Here is a 24,849-nt window from a genome sequence, read left to right as displayed (position 1 = left end):
CCTGTGTAGCACATGGTGTCAAACACTGGCTGAATAGGAAAGCCTGTTATCTGGAATTGCCAAAGCGACTCATACATATATGAACACGCCACACATATAGCACCCCCCCCCCGCACACCAGTCAATTCCGAGTTTATTTCCATTTCTATGCGCAGACTGGCTTTATGCAAGTGCGCTTTGTGTGCGAGTGGATGTGAGTTATGCGCGATATGGATCAGATGCTTTCTCCGATACCCCCTGTGAATTTTAGTTTCAAAAGCCAGTGGAGAAATAGCCAGCTCGCCCTGCCAAAGTTAGCAAACCATGTCAGGGAAACACACACTCTCACAGCCCTCCCCTCCCCTAATCCGCTTTGTCTCCCAGTCTATCTCTACAACACCCCTAGTTCTCCATGCCTTTTTCTTTCCCTTTTCTGAGTCTCATTATCAGGCAGACACATCTCTTCCCAATCAATATCCTCCTGTCGATCAGAGGGTGAATGAGGGAGAGAGAGAGGGAGAAGGAAAACCAAAAAAAAATAAAAAATGGAAGGACTGTTTGAAACTAGATGATGGCATGACAGCTGAGGAGGGGAGATAGATTTGTCGTCAGAGATGAAGAAGAAAGAGCAAGAAAGACCTGCAAAACAGATTTGCTAGTTTCATAGCTTGAAGGTGGCTGTTATGAATTTAAAATTCGAAAAACATGTAAAAAAAAAAAAAGGCTGCAGATCAGCAATAGTATGATATGGATAAATGAACATAGATGGAAACACCCGCCAAAAACAAGTTGGATCGCTTAGCAGCTGCTCTAACCTTGACCTACGCCCATAACTCCCTTACGAGTCTTAAGTGCAAACACAGGATATAAGATTTATTGCTATTGACAGAACCATCACGGCCCTTGACACCACAGTTTAACTCAAACAAAATACCATCATCACTCCCTCCCTGTTGCTTTCTCCTCCTCCTTCCTTCTCCCCCTTCTTCTTGCCCCATTACCTTTCATTCCCTAGCAACGTTTCTCCTCATATTCTCATACCTTTGATCTTCCATGTTACTTTTTTGCCTGTTCCTGCCCTGCATATGTCCCCCGAAAATCCATCCCATGAGACAAGTGTCCTCTCTTGTTACTCGCCTGAAATGTGCCCTCAGTCAGCATGACTGTTTCATGAATATGAATGAATGAGCTACGCCCTCAAGTGTGACTGCGCATGTGTGGCTTCTTTTGAAAACTAATGAATTAGTAAAAATTATTAGTCAAACTTAAATATTTGAACACATAAATCGTCCGCTGTCACATGTGACACCTATCCAGAAGGATTTATTTGAAATCAGACTGTAAATACAGACCTTTTCCCTAAGCCCCTGTGGTGCTGTGGTACAGCAGCTGTGTGGTTAGTCATGTTTTGGGCTTCAGAGTTCTTGTTTAAGAAGAAAACACTGAAGTTAAGACTTCTGCACCACAAAGCCAGCGCACACACCTGTGTAAGTGCTCCTGTCAGTCTTGCAGAGGGAGAAAGACTCAAAAGACAAGGCAAACGAGGCGTCTGCGAGTGTGTGCATGCAAACGCGTGTGGGTCCCTGCATACGTGCCCGCTTTGAAGTGCGCGCACTCACACGCGCGCACAGAATTGCACGGGGAATAGAGCTGAAAACTGCTGTGTAACCGGCATAAGCCTCACGCTTCCTCTCTCGCTTGTCTCCTCCTCTTCTTTTCCCCCGCACAACCCTCGTTTATTTTTAGAGTCTTTAGAGATGAGGGAGAGAAAGAGAGAGAGAGAGAGAGAGAGAGAGAGCGCAACTACCCTGTACGCTGTCAAAGAGTGCGTGGGCGGATGAGAGAGGGAGAAGCGGGGAGACGGAGGATGAAACTGAGGGAGGTAAAAAAGAGTAGGTGAGTAGATGAGATGCTCGGGGTAAGGCGGGAAGGATGGAAGGAAGGGAGACAGCGAGGAACAAAGGAACAAGTGGGGGAAAGTGCAAAGGAAAGGTGCACAGAGGGATTTGTGGGGAGAACAGGGGGAAGATGAGGTGGAAGTAAAATTAGCAAGGGAGGGAGCATGAAAGACAGACAGAAAACAGAATGGGAGAGAGAATGGAGAAAAAAGAAAAAAGCTGTCTTATGTAACAGCTTGTGAGTCCATGTGTTTCTGTTGGTGCATGCGCAAGAATATAAAAAGATATTTTGTTTATGCGCCTGCACACGGTTTGCAAAAAAAAAAAAAAGGATCTGCATTGTGTGTTTGCGTGTGCAACTATTTGTGTTCACGTGTGCGTGCGTATTCTTGGCAGGCTGCTCTCACTCTCGCTTTCAGACACCTGCCTTGTCTGCCTCTGAGGAGGCTTGGCCCATGTTAAAAGCCAGCTCGGTTATGTCTACTGCTAGGCTAAATGTTTACACCTCGATCATGGAACTGTTAGGCACTGATGCTCCTCCAATCCCGCACTCGTCGCCCTGAATGTCATCTGCCGTAACGCTGTTTCCTTCTGCTGATTTGCTGGGGCGGGAGAAATGATTACGGTAACACACTGTATTGATACTGTCACTCTCAAACACTCCAAAACAATCACTCTCTTTGGTGGCTCATGGCTTTTGGAATCGGTTCAGACATAAGTAATGGCGAGGTTCATAATAAAAAGAGAGTCCTTAAAACAGAAGATGGGTCAAAAACTAAAACAAACAAACAAACAAAAACCTCTCACCACTCAGTGTGGATTTTTTCATGACCTGATGTGAAAGGTGGAAGTGCTGCATGAACTTGAGTGAGGTGAAGATGAAGGAGGTCTCTTAATCGAAGCTGATCTTACCTGGTTGTGATGCTCGATGCCCATACTGATGGTGTTAATGAGAATAGCAATCATAATGCCCCTGCTGAAGTACTTGCTCTCCACAATGCCCCAAAGTTTCCTCCTCATACCGTTCCAGAGGTCCTTACAATGTCCAAAGCACGTCCTTTTCCGCTTCCTCTCTCCATCTCCCCTCTCCTCCAAGTGGTTCTCCTCTTTGCTCGTCTCCTTAACCGCATCCTCTTCATTTTCCTCGCCATTGGCGGAATCTCCCACAGCCCTCACTCCCTCCTTCAACGATAACGCACATATAGGGCAGTCCTCGGGATTTTGAGGGACAGACAGACTGATGGAATTGGCTAGTGGCTGAGAGTCATGGTCTTGCTTGTTTTGGTGGGGGCAGTGGAACGCTACAGAAACAGAGTGACAGGGGAAAAAAAAGATGTGGATACAGTCTCAAATACAGAACTTTTTTGTGTTTTTTTAACCAAGTATACAAAAGAAGTTCAGGAGATTTATTATCTAAGAAATGCACGATCCAATCGGGCCATCATCATGTTTTGAAAAACCTAAAATTCAGCTCTTGCTCTTATGTAATTGTACATCTTATCTGAAATAGAACTGCCAAATGTTACATAAATAAGAATATTCTCATTGTTATTTTCTGAAACCCTCCTACTCACATCTCGGATGCCTCAAATGATGCCGTTCTCCGTTCACATTGCCTCCACCCCGCCTGTTACCCCTGCCTCCACCAGCCGGCGGGGGCTTGCCCCTCAGCGTGTAATAGAGAGCTGCCGATCTCCTCTTAGCCTTGCGGAGGACATGGCAGACCAGCTGGAAGATCTCTTCGTAGCAGTCTCCAGGCTCGGCCATGCTGGCCAAGGTGGAGGAGGACAGGCACTGCGCCCTTTGCTCCTGCATCAGCTGGTGCTCCCGCTGTTTGGTTTCTGAGAACTGGGTGGCGATAACCACTAGGCACAGGTTGATCATGAAGAATGAACCGATCTGGAGACGCAGAGGCAAAAAAGTTGACCCCGTGAGATTAAACCCAGTGCGACGGAAGACAAACTCCTGCAGGCATGTCAAAGTTTATTGTTTTGTTGTAAAAGCTCATAAATCAATGTTTGACAAAATTAACTAAAACAAAAACGCACAGATACGCCGCCTTATTTGAATAATCAGCCCATGGCTAAAGCAGATGTTGCTCATTTAGGAAACATGAAAAATGTGAAGAATTGTGGTCTTTCTTCAGTGGTAAATACACACTTGCCTATTCTAATACTGTGCTCTGTTCCTCCTTTAGAAATGGTAGCGCACATGCTAAAGGTCTCTGAAGGCTGGCTTCCCACCAAACCGAGACTGATTGGAGCAGACAGACAGAGCCAACACATGCCCAAAGCACAGTTCAGCGTCTGGCAATCTCTCTTTCTCTCCTTCTCTTTTTATTCTCTGACTCGACTTAATGCTCCCTCCCCTCCGTGCACTCAACATTAATTTTTACTTTTCTCACGCCTTTGCTTGACAAGCATTCCCTAACCACTCTCTCTCACTGCTTTCTTTCTTTACACTGTTTTTCACAAAATAAGTTTGATTTTCTTATCATGAGTTAAAGTAAGGTTTGGCAGCAGAGAGGTGATGAGGTTACCCGTGAACAGTACATGCTGACTGACCCTTTTAGTGGCAGTAATGGGAATCACTATGGGACTGCTGAAACTGCCTTTATTGGTGTGCTCTGAGCAGGTTACAGACCAATGAATAGATCAATACTGGATAATGGTGAACAACTAAAAAAAGAACAGACTGCAGGATGGATAGAGCAGCTTTTACCAGTGTTTCAGTTTTGTGCATCAAAAATCTGAAGTTGTATCTCTCTGCTTCAGTGATATAAATACATGTTGAGTACATACATAGGCATACTGCACATACATATCTATAAAACTATGCATTTTGAGATGTGATGCTTAATAAATCATTCACAGATATAAAATCCAAACCTAGTGACATTCCACTTTTAGACTTTCATCCAAAGTGATCAAAGATGCAAAGGAAAGGTGAAGGAGAGAGCGAGGAAACCGGAGGGAATGAAATAAAGCGGCTGCAGAGATATTTACAAAGAGAAAAAGAGAGAGGAAACATAGATGGGAGGTGTGTGAGAGGAGGAGAGATACCCATCTGTGGCCTGTGGGTCAAAGCAGGTCTGCAGGTGTGTGGGGCTTTGATTTCCCTCCAGGTTTGCATCTGCGTGTGTGTGTCTATTCTGTGATTCTGATCAGTAGACAGCTTTACGCATAATGAGCGAGGGCAGCCCAATATCACGCATTCAGACCATCACTGCATTATGCATGCATGCAAGCTCACACACACACACATACACACTCAAACACATACATATTCACATAGACAAAAGCATGTGTGATCACACACACGTCACCACTTAGATGGGCTTAGCTTATAACAGATTGCATATACAGCTGTAGGCAGAAGTTTGCACACACTCATCCTGGGCATGAATGTCATGATAATTTGGATCTTTTAATGATTTCTTTGAATGATTTCTGCTCTTTTTTGCAGAATGGAAGAACTTTAAAAAACTAGAATTGGGTGCACAAGTTTGAATTTATTTTAGATTTTTTCTAATACACATGGGGTCCTCGACACCTCGACTTCATGCTTTTGGTAGTAATCAAGAAGAGTCTGGCATAGTTAAGGTTGGATATTAGACCACTCTTCTTGGCAGGATTGAAAGAGTTCATTTGAACTGGTTGGTTTACTGGTATTAATCAATCTTGGACAAATTTTCATTACTGTTGAGGCTGGAGCTTTGGAAAGAACATTTCAGAAGCTCTTTTGTTTGCCTTCCTTATCCATCTGTTTTACTGCATCTATGTGATCATTCTCCTGTTGGAACATCCTGTGTGTACACACCTGGGTACAAATTGTAATTGTGTAGCTGTGGATTTAAGGTTAAGTTAAAAAGATTGAAGGTAATCCACTGATCCAATTTGTACAATGTATCAGTACCACTGACAGCTAAACATGATGTTACCACCACCATGCTAGTCGGTTGGTACGGTCTTCTTAGGTTTGAATACTTCACCATACTTCTCCAAAATTGTCAGTGTGGCTAAATTGCTCAATCTTTGCCTCATGTTATCATAAAACTTTTCTCTAGAAGGAATTTGTCTTATCTATGTGGGTAGCTGAAATGTCAGTCAAGCTAGAACATGTTGATTTTGGAGCAGGGCCTTTGTTCTTGGTCAGCACCCTTTCAGTCCATGATTATGTAAAGGTTCCTTAAATGTTGACAGTAATGCTGGTGTTCTAGCAGTTTCTAGTTCATGGCAGGTTTGAGCCTTGGTGGGTTGGTCCTGAACATCTTAATATATTTTGTCTCATCAGAGGGTGACAGGTTTGGTCTTATTCCAGACTTTGTGAAAGTGGTGACACATTTGAATAACTTGTACTTATTGAAACATGTTAAAACTGATGATCTTGGACTCTGTTGTTGTTTGGAAATGTATGTAACTACAACTGTATGCGCTCCTATGCTGGATTCATCACATATATATTGGTAAGACTTTTTTCATATACACACAGGTAACTGCCTAATAAATGCCCTCTCGGGAGTGATTAGCTCTTATACACTTACTCCCCCTCAGTTCACTCTGATATAGCTACTTTGGGTTCCACACTTGACAGTATATCAAGTTTCAAACAGACAAAGATGAGACTGTGTGATTGACACTGTGGAGGTTAAACTTCTTTTTGTCTCTCAGTTTTGTACCCCAAACCACACACTTACATGACTGATTAACAGACTTTAAAGCGCGGGGTGCTACAACGTCATAATGACACAACAGACGGAGAGATGGGGTGGATGAGGGAGTGAGAGTTTGATGAGTAAAAGGCAGTAAATGGAAGGACTACAAAGGAAAAGAATGAAAGCATTCAAGGTGACCCTGACTGTGTGTAGAGCACAATAAGGGCCCATGGAAGTGTGTGGCTGAAAACTTCTCATGGTGTCAGCAATGCTTCCACGACATCACTTAAAAACGTTGGGTGGCTGCCAAACAGAATGGAGCTTTGCAAGGAAGCTCAAAAGGAGCAACACATTTGCGTCAGTTAGTTACACCAAAACTATTTGGGCATTTGCACCACAAACGGAGCAGTCTGTCTAGAGCAGTTAGACGATATCTCTTAATCTCTGTAGCTCTTATACTGAACCCGAAAACAAAGGAGCTTGTTTTGTTTGGTCAGTTCTTAGTGCCAGATTGCAGCAGTTTGGGCATGAACTCTGACTGCAAATCAGTGCGATGATGTAATCATCTGTTGGCCCTTAATGTAATTGGAACAAGAGGGGTACGTGATATGAGACTCTAGACAGTGGGTTAGTACAAACCAGGAAAAAGCGATTATGCTGTAATGTGACACCACATCCATATCTCGCAAAAAGGTGATTCTTGCACTGACAATGCTAGCCTGAGGTCTCATCTGCCACAGTGGATGGACTTTAGTCAGCAATCACATCAGCAATAACAAAGAATTGGACGCAGGATTAAAATTCATATACCCCCAAAACATTTCCCTTCCCTCTGATTATACATCTTTTTACATGTACAGCAAGTGTTATAAGATCTTTCTCATAGTAACATTTTTTAACGATTGAAACTGCTCTTCTACTCACGCCTGGAACTCAAAGTGCATACTATACGCATCAATAACCCATTCACAAACATCTGACTACATCAGGTTTAACTCAGGTTTCAGCATCTTGCCCAAAGAAACAGGTCAGAAGAGCCAGGGATTGAACCATCAACCTTCCACTTAGCAGAAGACTTCCATTACTTTTAGAAAGTATCAGCACTACAAAGTTTCTCATCTCCTTTCTTCTGCCATGTTATCTTCCTGATCTTATTTTGTCTTTCTTTTACTGTTCACCTGCTGATGGGAAAGTGTAAAATCTGTGACTTCTGTGGCACTGTCTATTGTACTGACACAGTGGGAATGAACAGAGTTTACAGGCAGTCAAAAGCATGTGAATGCAGCACAAACAATCCAACCCTCATTGTGTTGCTGACACTGTATTTCCCATATAACCTTTGCACAGAGCATGCACATGATAACTTTTCCCTTTCGGCACTTGATTTTTTGTGTGTTTTTCAGCAGTCCATCAACTTGTACTTGTTTTTTTACTTGCATTTTTCTACTTCTCACTCAAAAACAGTTCAATTAATCACTCAGAGGGTGTTTACTGACATATAAATGTATCAATATACTCACACTAGGAGGCAATAGTTTGTGTTTTTCTATAGTTTATCCAAACGTTTATAATAATTAAACATGTGATACACTGGAATGTTAGTAGAAAGTACTTACAATGATGAGTAAGATGAAGTAGATGAAGTTGTAGAAGGAGTGGGCATCCATAACATAATACATTATCTCAACCCAGCCCTCTAGAGTGATCACCTAGGAGGAAAGATTTGACTCAAAGTTAACATTTGCAATTTGTGCTCCAGGGTTTGCTTAGCATTATATAATTTTTTTAAAAGACTTACTTTGCCACATATTTATCTACTAGTGAAGGACAGTTTTTTATCACCTTGAAACTCCTCTACATAAATAAATACATATATAAAACCAGCGATTTTTTATTTAAAAAATAACATGGAGTTAAGAAAAATAAGTAATAGGAAAACTAAGGAAAATAGACAAGTAAATGCAAAAAAAGAATGCAGATATCTAATTAAAAACAAATAAATGAACAAAAGAACACTGAATCATCAGCACCAAATAACCACATTCCAAAAAGAAGGTTATTATTACTACTCATTACCCTTAGCACGCAAACCTACCTGGAAAATTACAATCCAGGCGTAGACAATGTTGTCAAAGTTGATGGCACCTTTGTGGGGGTTAGTACTCCCAGTGTGGCACCGAGTGTAATATTGGTTCCAGTTTATGCATAGCCCTATTGCTTCACCAGCACCACTACTGTTAGCCAGAGGCTCGGGACTCAGGCCCAGCGCCTGTCTGTGGAGAGCGTCCTCCTTATCCAGGCAGCATATGCGTCCTCCTTCGCGTCTCGCTGGCACGTCAGTACATGACATTATGCCATTATCGGAAGCCAGGGAGCAGATGAAGGGTCGTTCATCATCTTCCTCTGGCCGGTAGTATGGCGCAGGCAGGGTCATACCTGATGGGCTGGAGAAAGAACAAATAATAACGAAGGTAAGATGTTCATGGTATTTTATCCCAATACATAAAATTGTACATGAACTTAAATGAAGTATTTTACTTACTTCATTTAAGGAGCACTGTACCAAGAGGTGGGCGGGGGGGGGGGGGGGGGGGGGGGGGTATGAGTGATGACTTAAGGCAAGCATGCTATCACAGGAAATACTCCCTTGCTTTCCTTCTCTCTACTGCACACAGTCACAAATATATACACACATGGCTGTGTCTTTTGACTAATTTCTTTCCAGTTCAGACAAAAAAAGCTTACAACCTTGGATGATTGGATTAATAAGAGCTTTAGGTGATATGTACAGTATATCTATAGAGGCCACACCTGGCAGACACCTAGCAGACAGTGCTTGAAGCTGCTGCAGTAGACCAAAGCTGTGCTGACAGGTGTGGTAGGGAGGGTTAGAACATGTGTTGCCAGGATATTACCAAAAGAAATGATGTTAGGAATTACATAATATCCTTTTTTTGTGCATAATTTTGGAGAAGTGTGCGAAAAATTGTCCTTTCACCTTTAGTTTTCCAGCAGAAGTGGTTATTAACTGTTTGTTAGCTGCTACTGGATTTCACTGGCATGAATACAGAAACCAGATAATGACAATTAACTTTGTTTGCTTTTTATTTATTGGGTTTGCAGTTTGAGTAGTTACTAAATCCTTACAGCAGTATCTGTGTTTTCTGTTTTTATTGCGATTTCTCCTGTTTGGTGGAGTAGGGGTGGCTGATGTAGCTAAAATAAGGATACAAAAGATGATTCACAGTATTAGCATATGTTTTTCACCCAACAAACTCAAGACAAAGCATGATACACAAATAGTTTTAAAATGATATAATAGTTTATATAAGGCGAGCATCCTTGCTTTATTTTACAAAAATAAAATGACAAAGCTGTTTTTCTCCATAACAGGAAACAGTGATAATCTTCAATTCAGTTCTGCTGTTGTTTGAGAAATCATGGAGGATGCACTTTAACAATTCTCTGCTGAACTATCAACACAAACATTTTGAGGACTAAACATTTTATATATTTGAAGACTTGTGATTCAAAAGCCTGTAAACATCAGAAATGAGAGGACGATATATATATAAAAAGATCTCAGTGCATTTTGCTTCATGCCCTGCAAAATTAGACAAAGCACCTTTTCCAAGACATTGTTTTTGCCACTTGCCTTTTCACTACAGTATGTCTACCAATCACAGCACTACCAATCAGAAAGTACAAATCACATCATGAGATAATTAAACAGGCGAAGTGCCATTTATCAGTTTTGGAGACTGTGATCATAATATTTGCCACCTTCAGGTGCTATTTTGCATCTTTACTTACTTGAAATGACACCAGTACACTCATTTTGAAGCTATTTAATTTTGGTTCCACATTTTTATTCTTTTTTATTGACACAGCATATCATGTTATATCCATCCTACATTTGTCTTTATTTATTTTGAGCACAGTGTAGTTACAAAAGTATGAATTTACTTAAACCTTACATACTGTTTGGATCTAATTTGACATATTTTGGCATGTGACAGCAGTAAAAATTCTGTTAGCCTGAACTTAAAATACTTTTGTACAGGTGCTCGAAATTTCTGAACAGTAAGGTTGTTCCAGGTGGTTTTAGGAAATCTTAAAACTGTACAAGCCATGATGATGTGTATAATTGATGGGACAGTGGTGACACAGTGCAAGGGGGAAATTGACACTGTCACGAGAAGTGTCTGTGTTATCGCCACATTCACTCAGGTTCCCACAGAGACAGGCGCCTGGTGGTCTCTGAACGATCCTGATGGTATCTTGAAACAGCGAAACAGCAAATCTCCTTTCACATACTATATGACAATGGCACCGCTGCTCTCTGAAACCCATTATATCCTACAGTTTAAACTGCATCGTTTGCTGCTGCGTAGCAAATAGCAACACAAGTAGAGCCATCCCCATCTGGGGAGCACTCACATGTGCAGCGACCGTGGCGCGCTGAGACATATATTCTCACAACCAACAGAAATGAACAACAAGAGAGAAATGTACACATAAATATAGTAAGGAAAAAGACCATGAACAGGTGCAAAGATGTCACAGTACATCTGCAGCGCAGCAGTCAGTGGTATATAAATTTCAAGGCCATTCACTTAACTTAGTGGTCAGCTGCCTTTTATGTGAATGAGCCACATCGAGGCGACTATATGAGAGATCACAGGTTCTGCACGTAATGCGAACTAACATTCATTCATAAGCTCACACTCTAATCTTGGCCAAGGACACTTTTACATGCAAACAATATTTTATGTCTTTAATGGTTATACATGGTTATTTAAAACAAATAAATTTTTTTTTTCCTTTTTTGATATTTTCATTAAATCTAGGCTTCATATCATGGGTGAAACAGGATATTACCATTGTGTGAATAGTAGAGTTTTATTCCTGCTTTCTGAAGCATTAAGTATTAAGCATTCATTGATTATGCACCATATGTGCTTCCAATGCAGACCTGCAGTTCAAAATTTGGTATAGACAGTTTTTATGAAGGAGTTTCTGGAACTTGTTCAAAATTAACCTGGCTTGACTGTTATATAATAATGAAACTCCATGTTTGAAGTTAAGACAGTTGATTCAGTGACTAATTTACTGAACCTGAACATGGGAGCTTTGAAAAAAGGGTTATTTAAAACAAAACATGCCAAAACAACCCTTTTTAATTTGTCAATATTCATTTTGTTTTCATAAAAAACAGAAATAACATAATTTCAGTAATATTCTCCTGCCACTACACTTTTATGGTGACAGCACAAAACTCAGTTTGTTTGCAGATATTACAGAAAGTTGTACAAATATCATTAAAAAAAAGAAACCTGAGTTTTCCTTTATTTTATTCTGAAATAAGATCCAAATATCTTAGCAGGGTAGCATTAACCTTATTCCACGGCTCTCTGGATAAATAATTGGTCTGGTCTTGACAAAGCAAAAATAACAAGTGAGGTTTGCTATTTGAAGCAGAGACAGCTCTGCACTGTTGCCCTGACTACCTTGCTAAAAACAGGGACCTCATTTGACCAGGGCTGTGATAGGTGGAGATAATCATGCATCACTTTCTCAGATGCTCAGATGTTTTTAGAAATAGGATTTTAATGAGTGCAAAGAAGTCATGGAAGGGGAGCTCTGAAACGAATGTGTCCACTTACTGTTTGTTGTATGAATAGTAGCTTGTATTGTTGTCACCTTGTGTGTGTGTGTCATCATGGCAAAATGTGGTACTGAAGGCAACTATTGAAGCAGGAGCTGCCTAAAAAAAGCAGTACTTTGGTGGGTGTTTATATCTGCTTGTCTGTCTGTTTGCCAACATGACAGAATCACAACTATGCAGCCATCAAACTTTGCATATGTAGGAGTTAAAAAAGGGTTTTGGCAACAATGTAGTAATGATTACTTAGTACTTGTTGGCTGAAATGTCATCACGTTGACAGGCATTGCAGCTTATGTAATCCTATCTCTGTTTTTATCTAGAGAGCAGGATCGCTGCTCTTTCATTTTGTATTGATTAAGATTGCTTTTGGATGTCCTGATAGAACCAGCTGTATAATTAGTAGTCCGAGACAGAGGCAACAAAGAAGACAATTAGACTGCGTGGCAAGTATCTGCTCATGCATGTACAATTATTACACATGTAAACTACATGCGCCATTACCCCCTGGAAAGCGACTCTAATGAGTAGGAGAGTGTTATCTTTGGTTTCTGTCAGACTTAATGGTATTATTTCAAAATTGTGACTCTTCGATTGTCACCATCTGAAGCACCTGATCATTTCCTAACGTGTTTATCATACTTGTTATGAAAAAGCATGCCAAATCTTCCCAAGTGGCTTAATTTAAATAAAATCTTGGCCGTCAATTCAGTTTTGCATGAATGTGGTTATTTTAAAAACAAGTGCCAAAAAAGAGGAAAAATAACTTGTTAATTTCAATCAAATGACTAAAAGCAGAAAACCAGGGAATGCACCTGAAAGAGAGCGGATAATCATCCAGTTTAAAATATAGGTAGGTTGAAAAAGCATTAACACACTCAGGTTTTGCAGTTGCATGTGTTTTGACTTGGCTGTGGAGTAATTGAGGGCAGGGTGTGGACGCTCATGCAAAGGTCTGGGTCTGAGAAGGATAAAAATAGTCCCTTTCCATCAGCAGATCAATTACTGAACAAACACATTCACTGCCTCCCGACCTATACCGTTTACTCGCTGCTCCGTCTATATGCGTCACTTCAGTTTCCCTTTTTGCTTCTCGCATTTTACTCTTCTAACAGGAAAAGGTTAGCTAAACACCAACTGCATGCAATGCAGTCACAGTTGTTTTCTCACATGCAACCAGAGCATGCTATATGCACTGAGTGAAACCTTGCCATACGACCTTTCATTGTCATTTTTCTGCCAGTAATTTATCTGCTTTATTTTAAAAGGAATACTACTGGCATTTCTATAAATTGGTTAAACAATGTGGAAAACATTGGTTAATAATAAGGAAATATGGAAAATTCCTTCTTTTCAAAATCATGCTGTATTTTTCCTGATTTCTTTTCCATCTTCACAAGCTCTTTATGCTGTTTATTTCTTGTTTTTATGGTTTCTTTCTCAATTTTTTTGTATTTTCCCTCTGCCCTTCCTATAATCCTTTCTTCTCCCTTTAACAATCCCCTATTTCCCAATCCTCTCTCATTTCTCTCATCCTGCTCTCTCCTCTTTAATTCTCTTGTCCTTGCCCTCTATCCTGCAGTCAATAGCAAGACAGATACTACTGACATATATGGCGGCCGAATATCTCCTTTTAACCCCACCACAAACCACACACACGTGCACACGGCACACGCGTGATCAATAGAAACAGTGGCCTTCCCACTGAGAGTCGCTTACAAACCATGCATTGATTGGGTGGCACAACAAAGTTTTAACTTATGCGCTGACACAGTGGCTTACAGTACCAGTAGAGTTAATACTCCACAACTGGGGGAAAGGGACTTACAACAGAGGACATAGAGGACAGAATGGAAAGAGTTTGTCAAAGTAATTCAAATAGGTGTGTTGCTAACTGGATAAATACTTGAAAGCAAGAAAAGGAAGAAAAAGACACAGAGCACTGTCAGAGTAGTGAGGCATGAATGAAGTGTGTTACCCCCTGCTGGTGACTTTGCACAGCGTGGCACATGAAAACCAAGCATCACACTGAGAACACACCTGCCAATGGAGCACAAGGTGGCGGGAAGGCTAAAGAGTAGCAGGAAAGAGTGGCAGTTTACAGAAACTGAATTAAGGGGCGATTGTGGCTCAAGAGTTGGGAGTTCGCCTTGTAATCAGAAGGTTGCCGGTTCGAGCCCCAGCTTGGACAGTCTCGGTCGTTGTGTCCTTGGGCAAGACACTTCACCCGTTGCCTACTGGTGGTGGTCAGAGGGCCCGGTGGCGCCAGTGTCCGGCAGCCTCGCCTCTATCAGTGCGCCCCAGGGTGGCTGTGGCTACAATGTAGCTTGCCATCACCAGTGTGTGAATGGGTGGATGACTGGATATGTAAAGCGCTTTGGGGTCCTTAGGGACTACTAAAGCGCTATATAAATACAGGCCATTTACCATTTAAGTGCAACTGTGAGATACTGTGGTCATAAACATGTGACAGACAAAGCCTAATCAGGTGAGGAGGTTTATACAACGTGCATGTGCAAAAAATTGTCTTGTCTCTCTGTGGCCATATGGCACAATATATCTACTGTAGTTTGGAATCTTGGGGGCAATGACATCGTTGTTATTAAAAACAGCAGAAGATAATGGAATTTAATCAAGAAGGTAAGCTGGCTGATACGGGCTGAAATTCAAACACGTGCCAAGATTGTATGAATAAAGCAAAACAAATCACAAAGAAATGTTGAAATCAAAAGAGAAAAGGAGCAAAACAGTAAACTGAATGCTGCACTTGACTGCCCACTTCATTATAACCTCTCAAAGAATTAATATCAGACCTTTATTTAGCATAATAGTCCTTAAGCGCTAACACACTAAGACCTTTCTAATTAAACACTCAAGCACTCTGATCAACCTGAATAATATGTTAATACACCACTCTAAAAAAATATGCAAAATAATAGTTTGGTTTAAAAATAAGCAACACTCTGACTGCTAAAAATCTGCTGTTGCATAATCAGCAAATGTGTGGGAGTCAAGTGTGTACTGGCAAGTACAGCCATGGTAAAAGAAAATACACCCTTTGCCAATTCCAAAGTATTACATATCAGGAAATAATGAAAAATGATCTAGTTCTTACCAGATCTTAAATTTAGGCAAATGCGACATGAGATGAACATTAACATACTTATTTAACAAAACTTAAGCCAAGTGTGAAAAATGATGTACAACCCATTATTAAAGCTTGTAGAACAACTTTGAGTAGCAATAGCGCCAAGTAATTTTTCTCTTTATGATTTTATCACTCTGTCACATTGTTGTGGAATATTTTCAGGCCCATTTTTCTTTACGATGTTTTGATTCATTGAAGTTTGACTGGTCCAGTGCAACAACTTGATTCTTTTCTCTTTCAGCCATTCTGTCAGAGGGTTGCTGCTATGCTCAGGATCACTGTCATTTAGCTTTAGCTGTCAGACAGATGGCCTCATATTTGACCCTAGAATACTTTACTTGCTTAATGTCATGAGGTGTCTGTATTGATATCATTTAATCAAACATGGTGCTGTGTGTATATGTTATGGCCAAACATCTCCACTTTAATCTTGTCTTATCAAACTTCTGTTTTTATAGAGTTCACAGTTGTTGATGATCAGTTAATCAAGTGAGACATGCCACTGGTAAATACTGTGCCATCATAACAAGAGACAATACAAAGAGACTCCATCTGGTATACATGACTTATCCCTTTAAGACCTACCATTGAACCAAGTCCGCCAGAGCTTATATTTATATTTTTAGATGCTGTAGTACCATTTTTGAGATATTTTAAGTTGCTATACATCAATACAACCATTATATCCCAAATTATAATAATATGTATGCATTAAGTCCATAGTAACTACATAAATTGCAAAAAAGTGCAATAAACTATAAAAAATTGAAACATTTCTAGTTAGAGAAATTTTAGAGGCTTATCCCTCAAAACTGTAAATGCAAAAAAGTTGCACAAAATAGTTTCCAACCACAGGAAATTTATTTTGAGTGTCTTCATAGTTTTATTGTTAAGATACACCAATTTTTATGTACTGCAGGAAATGCAAATTTGCAAAAAAACAGCATGTGCATCAAAATAAACTATTTCCAAAAGTGTAATTTGAGTTCTAAGCATCCCAGAAACTATACAGAAAGGCATAAACTCAAACATTAATTTAAAAAAACCCAGCATATCTTTGTAAATGCCCTTGTTCTGATATCAAACGTTTTTAAGGTAGACTGTTTTCTTGGGTTTGGTAAATGTTTAAATATGCAATTGTAACTCTCTGGTGCCACCTTAAAACCTGTAGTCTGTAATAGGACATGATGTCGTCGGTAAACAGGAAGTAAGTCTGTGAATTAAGGAGAAGGCATGTGCCGCATGGTGGCCTTAGCCAGATAAATCCAGTGGCATCCACATACATCCAATGCCTTTGGTATGTGGGTATGTATAGACTTATTTTATATTTTATGTGCATGTATAGACCACTTTATTTCAAGTAAGTTCATTTTTCTGTAAGTTTAATGATAAAACCAATCTTATGCAGTTTACGCTAGCAATCGCTTATGGAGCTAGTTAAAGGGGAACGACAAACAAATTGGAGGCATTCATTATAGCAAGACTTGTTAAAATCATAATTTGATGTTTGTATTTGACTTAAAAAGGGAAGTAATTCATATGAACATTGCATGTTGACATATTAAAAAACTGGGTTAATATATTTTCATTGCTATATATGTACATGGTGAATAAGTACAGTGATTATGCCTTGTACTGTTTGTTACAGTTTCACCTTTCCCTGTGTCAATAAACCTGTGAACCGGGAATCGTGTCATCAGAGTCTTGATGTGGGGAAGGAGTTTAGCTGACTGCCCAACCATAGCAGAGGCAGTACAGCCCTATAGGAAAAAACTACATTTTCCGTGAAAGTGACGTCACTTCCGGTTTCGGGCAGGTACTGGTGGACATCAGATAGATCGTGCTGACGTTTATTCCAATGTAGGAAAGATCGGCAAAGCGTCTTTTTTGGAATATTATGTTTTTGTTGCTGCAAATGCTTTTTTCGCAATTTTTGCAAAGCCATATGTGGAAGGAAACCATGACCTAGGACAAGCTGAATGGATAAGACGGAAGTACAACTCCTCCGGTTTCATATGCAAAAAAATTATTGTGCTAGTTCATGTGGTTGCAATTCTACTGGGCTTTAAAAATAATTATGCAAAACGGAGTGTGCCCGCTCCGACCGGCCATAAAGGGTTATATATTGTATACCTTAGAACACACACATCAGAAGTGTGTACCTAATACGCTGATGCCAGCATAAAAGAGGAAACCAAGAAAATGAAATCAAACACTGCTGATCACTGGTAAATGTCACTCACACAGCCATAGACACAGTGGGAGATGCTGTCATACAGGGTCATGAATATTGAGGCATGCAGCTGGGACCTAATCACCTTCTCAGCGGCAAAGTGGGACAACTACTGTTACAGTTGTTTCCTAACTTGAAAGCAAAATGACTGTAGGAAAGATTTATGATAATGTATATAGTAAATTAAAAATTTCATATATCTTGTATGAAAGCCATGAAATTGGGATTATTTTGCTAGTATGCGTGAAATGGATTTTTCACAAGCATCACTTGAAAGTAGAAAGCAATGCGGTTTGATGCTGGGCCAAATCACTGTCATATCTGTCAATAAGCACAGTCCAGTTTCTTCACACTATACACACACAACCGTAAACACATGCAGATGCACAATTTAACTCACACAGTGAAGTTTTCCTCAGGGTAGCAACGGTTTCTCAGGAGCCCCGCCCACAGCTGCACCCCGATGATCCCGAAGATGAAGAAGACGAAGAAGCACAGCAAAAGCACATTTCCCAGCATGGGTAGAGTGTCTAGCAGCAGGTTCACCAGGATACGCATACCTATGTAAAGCAGGAGAAGAATTAACCAGTAACAGATTATCACAGTCTTGCAGCACTTGTTAAAAAGGCATTCTATTCTTTGTATGGATGGTACTTTGCATTGATAATCATCTGAAATGAAAAAGAAAAGATACCCTTTGTCAATTCTAAGGGTTTACATATCACAACATAAAAATAATGTTCTAAAATTATTAAAATCCGAACTCAGATAAATAACTGTGCATAACATACTAGAGCAGGTCATTTTTTAGTTACCAAAAAGTAAACCAAAGTCCAGAAGGAGCGTGTGAAAACTGCACATCCCATCTTTAAATAGCTCATGAAAGTAATTTTAGTTTTTCTGTGTGAGTTCTTTACAACGTTGCTTCCGCTGATTGAGGTTACCGGCACAGATGCAGCTTTGCAAACCTAAGCTGTGCTGCATTTCTTTTTAGAGAGAAGAAGCTTTCTTCTACCAGCCCTTCCAAGCAAGCCATACTGGTTCAGGCTTTTTCTAATTATACTGTTGTGAACTTTAACATTTAACATGCCAACTGTGACCTGCAGAGCCTGAGATGTACGATTTTAGCAAATTCCCTGAGCATTGCATGACCTTGAGGCCAGACCATTTGACCATTTTTCTCTAAGATCGTTGCAGATCTTTCCTCCTTTGCTTTCACACACCTAAATCCTCCAAACCAAACTGCCAAAACTTCTACTTTCATTGAGCTGCTCACACTAATGATCAGTTAATCAAATGCATTTGGCTTAATTACCCTTTTAATGGTAAGTGTTTTTCCACACACTGCTTCTGCATTTTGGAATTACTGCATGTTTTTTTTTTAAACTAAATAATGATATGTTGCAATATGCATGCACTGTCATCCATCTGAAGTTTTATTTTTTCTAATGTTAAGATCTAGTAATATTTTTATTATGCTATTATATGCAAAACATCATAATTTAATTGGAGATTACACATCAGAATTACAGGAGCAGCACCACGACTCCAAACACGCTCCTTCCGGTTCTTATCTATATATGTTCCCCCAGTTCTACAAGCTTTTCATTCTCATTTATGTGCCTCACCCTGCCTCCCCATTTCAATTCTTTAACTCCTTCACTTCTATTTAGTACATGTGGATCTGTCAGGCCCGGGAGCCGCTGCCACTCCCCTTCCCCAAACCGCTGCTCAATTCACATCCAAGCCATTCACCTTTACCTACTTAAACGTTGCCAAACATAAAACGAGGATGTGGGTCCAGCTAGTGAAAGATGGTACACTTCCTTTCACACATGACTTTAAATTTTGACTTGTAAATGCAACTAATGAACTTAATTCTAGGCACTATGTCTTAAATGATGTCCTAAAGAAAATATTACATGTTACATGTCTTTCTTTGTGATCCTTTTGCAGTTTTTCATGGTTTTACATGGTTTGTAACCGGAGTCTGTCATGTATTTGTTTTTAAATGTCTGTGTTTCACAAATATATCGTATAATAAACACTTCATTGCAGATATATTTATACCTTTACAAATCTTTGGAAGTAATTCAATAATAAATATATATATAATTTCCACACATTGATGCTTAAAGCATTGTTTTCTTACACATTTGGACATTTAAGTCAGATAACCACAGCATCAGTAGAGATTCTGCTTCTGTACATCCATGTACATGCACTGGACACACATATCAAACAGTAGCAGATACCAGTTGGATTGGAAGTTAACAACCTCTCCATAGGAGTCAGTTTGTAAGACAAATAAATCTTGGACCACTGTAGGAGACGAACTATTTCCTGAAAGATCAAGCGCTTGAAAGGTTGCATATCAGTGACACAGCAGCGTAATCAGGCTACGCGAGGTCTTATTCATGATTAGACAAAACCTAATTGCAGAAATACAAGCGCGTCTCCTGTCGAATGATGATGACCTCATTCCCCATGGATTGGCCTGTCTTGCTGTGATGACACATTGAGACTGTGATTAGCGGAACATAATGACAGCTGATTGGACTAACAAGAGGGAGAGGTGAGACCCACTGATGAGATCACAGTGATCCCACACTGACACCTGAGAGTGGTTTGCCTGTGTGTTGGTGTTACTACGAGCGTGATTGCCTGTGTGTATGTCTCTACTTTTCTGATGGCGGGTGCATTAGTGTTTTTCGGTGACATAGCGGGATTCGTGAATAACAACTCTGCAGTAGGTTAATGTGTCACAACAGTGCATCTAACCTGCCAACAGACTGTATGACAGGAGAGAAGCTGAGAGAGATGATGACGATAGCTTTACACAAAGACACAAGCACCTGTAGCTCACTGATGACACAAACACAAAAAGATGCAAACACAAATGTTGGTGCTGAAAACAAAATGTTCTCTTTAAAAATCTTTATAAATGTCCCCATTTCCATAAGTTGTAATCATTATTATCACAATTTTTTAGAGATTTATTACAGAGAACAAAGAAAAAGATGCAGGGATGTATTGAAAATACACATGAAAATGCAGTGTATAAGGCAAAAACACCGTTTGTACAATTCTAATGAGTTTGAAAGTCAATATTTGGTATGACCACCTTTAATCTTCAACATAGCCTTGAACTTTCTTCAGAAAGCTTTTTTGTAATTTCTGTAAGTAGCATTCACAAATAGTTCTCCAGGTTTCTTGAAGGACATTTAAAGCTCTTCTTTGGATGTTGGCTGTTCTGTTCTTAGTGATCATGATCCCATACTGCTTCAATAACGTTGAGGTCCAGGCTCTGAGGAGGCCAACAGACAATAAATGAAAATGAAGCCATTGCCAATCAGATGTTTTCCAGATGGCACTGTATGGTAGTTAAAAAGAGCCTCCACCATCTTTTACAGAATTCTGCAGACACTCACCCTCTGTACATATTGAAATTCAGATCCATCACAACAGAAGTCCTGTTGCCATTTATGTTCAATCCAGTTCTTCTGCAATTTGCCAGACATTAGCCTTTTCTTCCTGTTTTTCTTCCTTAAGAATGGCTTCTTGACAGCCATCCTTCCACTGAGACCATTTCTTGTGGGGCTTATCCAAATCAGCTGTAGGGCATCAGTCGGGTCCATGTCAGGACTTTGCTGGATTGATTTTCCCTAATTCTCAAGTACACAAGCTTTTAGGGCTGCCACTTTTTCTTTTGTCTTCCACATCTTTTTTTTTCAAGGACACACTGTACACCGTGCAGACATAGGCCAATGAGTGAAAAATGAAGCTACTGTCCAAAAAAACAATGAAAGACCTTCAGAATACCTGGAGAACTCTTGTGAAAGGCCAAGAAAGTCTGGATCCTTGAAAAGAAAATATAAAGAAATGAGAGGTGGCTCAGGATTTTTACACACTACTATATTTGATATTTGTTTGGTCATCATGCATGGGCTGCCAATTGGTACAATGTGCTTCATTGAGTTGAAGTCTAATGTGATGTGTCTCTAATCTTTCTAGGAACAGAAAGTGGATTTTCTGTCTGAGGAGCGCAGATGAAAGAATTTTTCTTGAATGCACATCCGTTTTCCTCCCCTGGCTAATTTGTCTCATCAACTGGTATTAAATGGAAAGTAGTAGTGTTGCTAGCATATATGTGTCTCTGCTGGTGGCTGGAGGCGAGTCTAAATGTATTTGTTCCCCCGGGTCCTCGTCATTAGGCCACTCTTCCATTAGGCCTAATTGGGTGATGAGAGGGAGAGATGGATGGAAGGCAGAAGAAGAACGAGAACAAGACAGGGCCTGAGGGGGTGTTAAAAAAAGTGAGCGTTAAAGAAGAGAAAAAAAGCAAATAGAAAAGAAAGGAAAAATATTCATGCAAACTAAAGAGAAATGCTGAATGGAAGGAACACAAACAAAAGTAACTAGAGAAAAGAAAAAGTCCTTTTCTAAGCCTCTCTATATATTTACTCCTTCCCTCTCTTTTTCTACCTGCCTCTATTTTTCTACTCTGCTGGTTTTCCAGCTCCTGCTGTTCCCAAATAAAGATGGATGCCTCCCTTTGCGCCACAGAGGAAACACATTCAGAGCTACCTGCCTGTGCTATTCATTCAAGACCATGAGACTTCTCTTCTCTTTCATTTCCATACTATCTGTTGTTTTTTTTTCCTCTGCTGCCATTCGATCTGATACTCCCTCTATCTCGCACCAATTTCATCCAAAAAAGTCTAACACAAAAGCACACATTCTTACGCACACATACGCAACACACACAGGACTATTATCTGCCATTTTGTTACAAATTGTTATGTGTGAGGGGTCAGGATGTGCTCATGCTCCCTGTGTACCTGTGGGCAAAGTAGCGATCCCAACAAAACAAGTAACAAATAGCTTTATCCCCATGCTTCCTCTTCTCTAATGGGGTCACAAATAGGGGACAGAATCAAGTTACTGCTTGCTCATTATGTGCAACTTACTGATAACCAGATAAATAACAATAGTATCCATTTCCAGCACACAGACGACTAAAGTATGAAAAAGTAGAAACAAGAGAAATGAAGAGTGTGGTCATGCATGCATGCATAGCTACATATGCATTCATCTGCTGCATTTCAGTAAAGCAATGTAGCAAGAGATTCATGATATGGTGCATAATTATCTCCTTAAAGGCATATTTGTTACAATCTGTGCATTTATCCCTGGAACAACATATGCAGTCTGCTGCATATATCTTCTAACCATACTGCTGGAAGCATGATAAAGTGAGCATCTTCATGTTCTTTCTGCTGCGAGTGTTGTTGTAAGATATTCTGCTTAGCCAGTTCTTCATTTGTGGCCCCACCTGTAAGATTGCTTCTCCGTCAGACCGTGTAGGGGAACTAATATTAATTCAAATGGGTACATGAAAAATAACAGGAGAAGTGAATATATTAAAAAGAAAGAGCAAAACAGATATTTGACATGCTGGCTCTGCAAAGCCACATATCAACTATTTTCCATGCAAGCCCAAAGAACTGCTCACCTCTCTCTATCCTCTGTCTGCATCTTTCTTCCCCAGCTATTATATCACAATTATCATCTAGCTCTGAAACGTCCATTCTTAACTGTAATGGCATGAAGTTCAAAGTTCAAACTGAGCATTACAACAGGGAAAAAAGGTCATTGTAGTGAGTTTGAACATCATATAGATGCCACATGGGGTGGTCTTAGTATCTGAAAAGCTGCTGATCTACTGGGATTTTCCCGTATAGTCATCTTGATGGTTTGCAGAGAATGTTCCAAAAAGGAGAAAAGAGAAAATATTCAGTGAGCAGCAGTTCTCTTGGGTAAAATGCCTTGTTGATGTCAGAGGTAGGCAACAGTAGCTCAAATAACCATTCATTACAACCAAGCTAGAGCATCTGTGAATACACAGGATATTGGACACTGAAGCAGTTGGGCTACAGCAGCAGAAGACCACAACAGGTGACACTCCTGTCATCTAAGATCAGGAGGCGGAGGCTACATTTCACATGAGCTCATCAAAACTGGACAATAGAAGATTGGAAAAATCCTGCCTGGTCTGATGAGTCTCGATGTGTGCTTTGACATTCGGATGATAGGGTCAGAATTTGGTGTAAACAACATGAAAGCCTGGATCCATCCTGCCTTGTATCAAAGCTTCAGGCATGGTGATGTCATGGTGTTGAAGATATTTTTCAGGCATACTTTGGGACCCTTAGTACCAACTGAGCCTACCTGAGTATTGCTGACTACACCCATCCCTTTATGCTCAGATTGTACTATATCTGTTTCCAGTGAAGAACATGTCATAAAGCGTAAATCATCTCAAAGTTACTGCACACAAATGGCCTCCACAGTTCGCAGATCTCAGTCTTAGAGTGCACTTTCAAAACATATAGGCTAATAAAACTAATAGTAATAGCTACTACAGTAACGTTAGAAATTAATCTGGTTCTCTTGATGAGTACTGAACACAAGTGCCTGACTACTTCAGTTCATGTTTATGACCTTTAAGGACTGATTTCCTATAATATCTTTTTTTTCTCAAGTACTGGAACAAAGTGATTGGACTGGTCTGAAATTGGCCCAGGGAGGCTAATTGCTCGCTTGCAATCATTAGGAGATGTCAGTCAGGGCTGCAGAACAAAGGAATCAATTGGAGTTAAAAAGTTTGGCCAAGCGCTGAGTTTTTGATGAGAGAAACAGGGTTATGGTCACACGCCGATCAGTGAAGCAGCATTAATGGACGGTTTGTAAAATCTGATAAAGCCGTGACTCACGGTTTGAACTGCCTGCATGATTAAGCATACGATAAATGTTTAATGATGCCTGCAGGGAACAGGTGGCATGCGAATGCAGGAAAAAAGCAAAATATGTAATACATATACATGAATTTCCATGTTGATGCATTTGGACTCTATGTGAACTGACAGAAATACAGATCTACAAAGAGAAAGTACAAGCAAAAGTATACCTCAAAGGCCACATGGAGACATGAAACATTAAACAGCAAAGAATTTGCCCAGAAACAAACACACACAAAATGTTAATGACGATCTCACTTGGCACTCTGTTAATGGCTTTGAGCGGCCGAAGAACCCTCACTGTCCGAATGGCTGACAGGTTGATGTTCTGCAAGTCCAGCGAGTACTCTACCATCCTGAATATACAGACAAAGAAGCAAAAAGGAAGAGAGAGATCAGTTAATCATTTAATCATGAACTGTCACTGCCTTGATCGGTCACTGGTTCAGCCTAGGAGAAAAACCGATTAGCA

General features: G+C 40.2%; 1 protein-coding gene across 4 annotated transcripts in view; it reads right to left on the bottom strand.

Moving 5' to 3' along the window:
* LOC101477663 (voltage-dependent T-type calcium channel subunit alpha-1I) overlaps positions 1-24,849 on the bottom strand; it is a 111,579-nt gene that overhangs the window by 68,591 nt on the left and 18,139 nt on the right. For all 4 annotated transcript variants that reach the window (XM_076883100.1, XM_076883102.1, XM_076883101.1 and 1 more), the window contains exons 3-8: positions 24,636-24,733; positions 17,978-18,137; positions 8,627-8,975; positions 8,148-8,240; positions 3,452-3,776; positions 2,790-3,178 (exon numbers count right to left, since the gene is read on the bottom strand). In XM_076883100.1, coding sequence (XP_076739215.1) covers positions 2,790-3,178; positions 3,452-3,776; positions 8,148-8,240; positions 8,627-8,975; positions 17,978-18,137; positions 24,636-24,733 — 1,414 coding nt within the window. The remainder of the gene's footprint in view (positions 1-2,789; positions 3,179-3,451; positions 3,777-8,147; positions 8,241-8,626; positions 8,976-17,977; positions 18,138-24,635; positions 24,734-24,849) is intronic.

Source organism: Maylandia zebra, linkage group LG4 (genome assembly GCF_041146795.1).
Source record: "Maylandia zebra isolate NMK-2024a linkage group LG4, Mzebra_GT3a, whole genome shotgun sequence".
NCBI lineage: Eukaryota > Metazoa > Chordata > Actinopteri > Cichliformes > Cichlidae > Maylandia > Maylandia zebra.
This window is presented reverse-complemented; position numbering and strand designations above follow the sequence as displayed.